Source organism: Gavialis gangeticus, unplaced genomic scaffold (assembly GCF_001723915.1).
Source record: "Gavialis gangeticus isolate Ggan-Ray unplaced genomic scaffold, GavGan_comp1, whole genome shotgun sequence".
Taxonomy (NCBI): Eukaryota; Metazoa; Chordata; order Crocodylia; family Gavialidae; genus Gavialis; species Gavialis gangeticus.
The window spans coordinates 36291983-36293043 of NW_017729004.1; the positions used below are offsets into that span (position 1 = coordinate 36291983).

The following is a 1061-nucleotide window of genomic DNA, read 5'->3' on the forward strand; positions in this document are numbered from 1 at the left end:
AAATAGTTAAAAAGGGCTGAGCATAGAGAAAGATGACATTCAGATGGTGATTAGGTAAAATGTAATTGAAGGAGTATTCCATACATCATCCTTTACTCTAAAGCTCAAGACTATCGAGGTTTCTCATACAGTCTGGTTTTCTTTATTATAACTGCAATAATAATGCGGCCATGTGCAGACAGTTCTGACATTTTTCAAAACTGAAATACAAGATCCATACATGTGAGGCTCATCATTATCTAGCACTTGAAAATCACTGGTATTCATAAGCAAGATCTGCACCTGTTTCTTAGACATTTTGTTTGAACAGTTAATTCACCGAATGATACTAATTTTACATTCAATATTTAAAACATTTTGGCTCAGACACAAACCAATGAATACTTATGGTCTTGAACTAGACTCTTAGCACACAGACAGGGTAGGCTTAAATTTTCAACATAATCAGCATCTATACCTACCTGCTTTTCTGCATGATCTGCAGGCCAGCCTTGAACATGTTTTATAAGATTTTCATTGAAGTGTGCCGCTAGCGTAGGTGTTAATGAACATGTAGGGCGTACAGATGCATTCTGTGGTGCAGTTGTTGAATTTGATGCACTGGTGCCGGAGGTATGATTTGGACCTGGTGATGGACTTCTCTGACTACTAGAAGGAGAAACAAAGATTAGAAAGACATGGGTTCTTAAAGGGTATGTAAACCTCAAAAGGAATCAGTAAACTCTCTAAGCAACTTCATAGTATTCTGCCACAAGCTACATTACCAGAACATCTACATTCAGGCTGTCACATTTCTGACCAATTCATCCTGTAACACTTTTCATCTTTGCCAAGTTCTGATAATTACATTACACCCCATAATAATTCCAACTATAGAGGCTATTAGATTTGTTAGTCTATTCATCATGACCTAAACTAATGGAGTGTTATAGTGCAAGCTGATTTGGTTATGTGCCACCTCAAAGGTACCTATATTTCATTGCTCATTGGACTCTGTTATAGGCATGCTTTCTACCAATATATAAAATTTCATAGATTTCATAGACATTTGGGCTGGAAGG

General features: G+C 36.9%; 1 protein-coding gene across 3 annotated transcripts in view; it reads right to left on the bottom strand.

The window, feature by feature from the left end:
* The window catches only part of WAC (WW domain containing adaptor with coiled-coil), a 122678-nt gene that overhangs the window by 12099 nt on the left and 109518 nt on the right, over positions 1-1061 (bottom strand). For 2 of the 3 annotated variants that reach the window (XM_019508232.1, XM_019508230.1), the window contains one exon: positions 462-648. In XM_019508232.1, the coding sequence (XP_019363777.1) occupies positions 462-648 (187 nt within the window). The remainder of the gene's footprint in view (positions 1-461; positions 649-1061) is intronic. The other variant, XM_019508231.1, reaches the window with a different exon arrangement.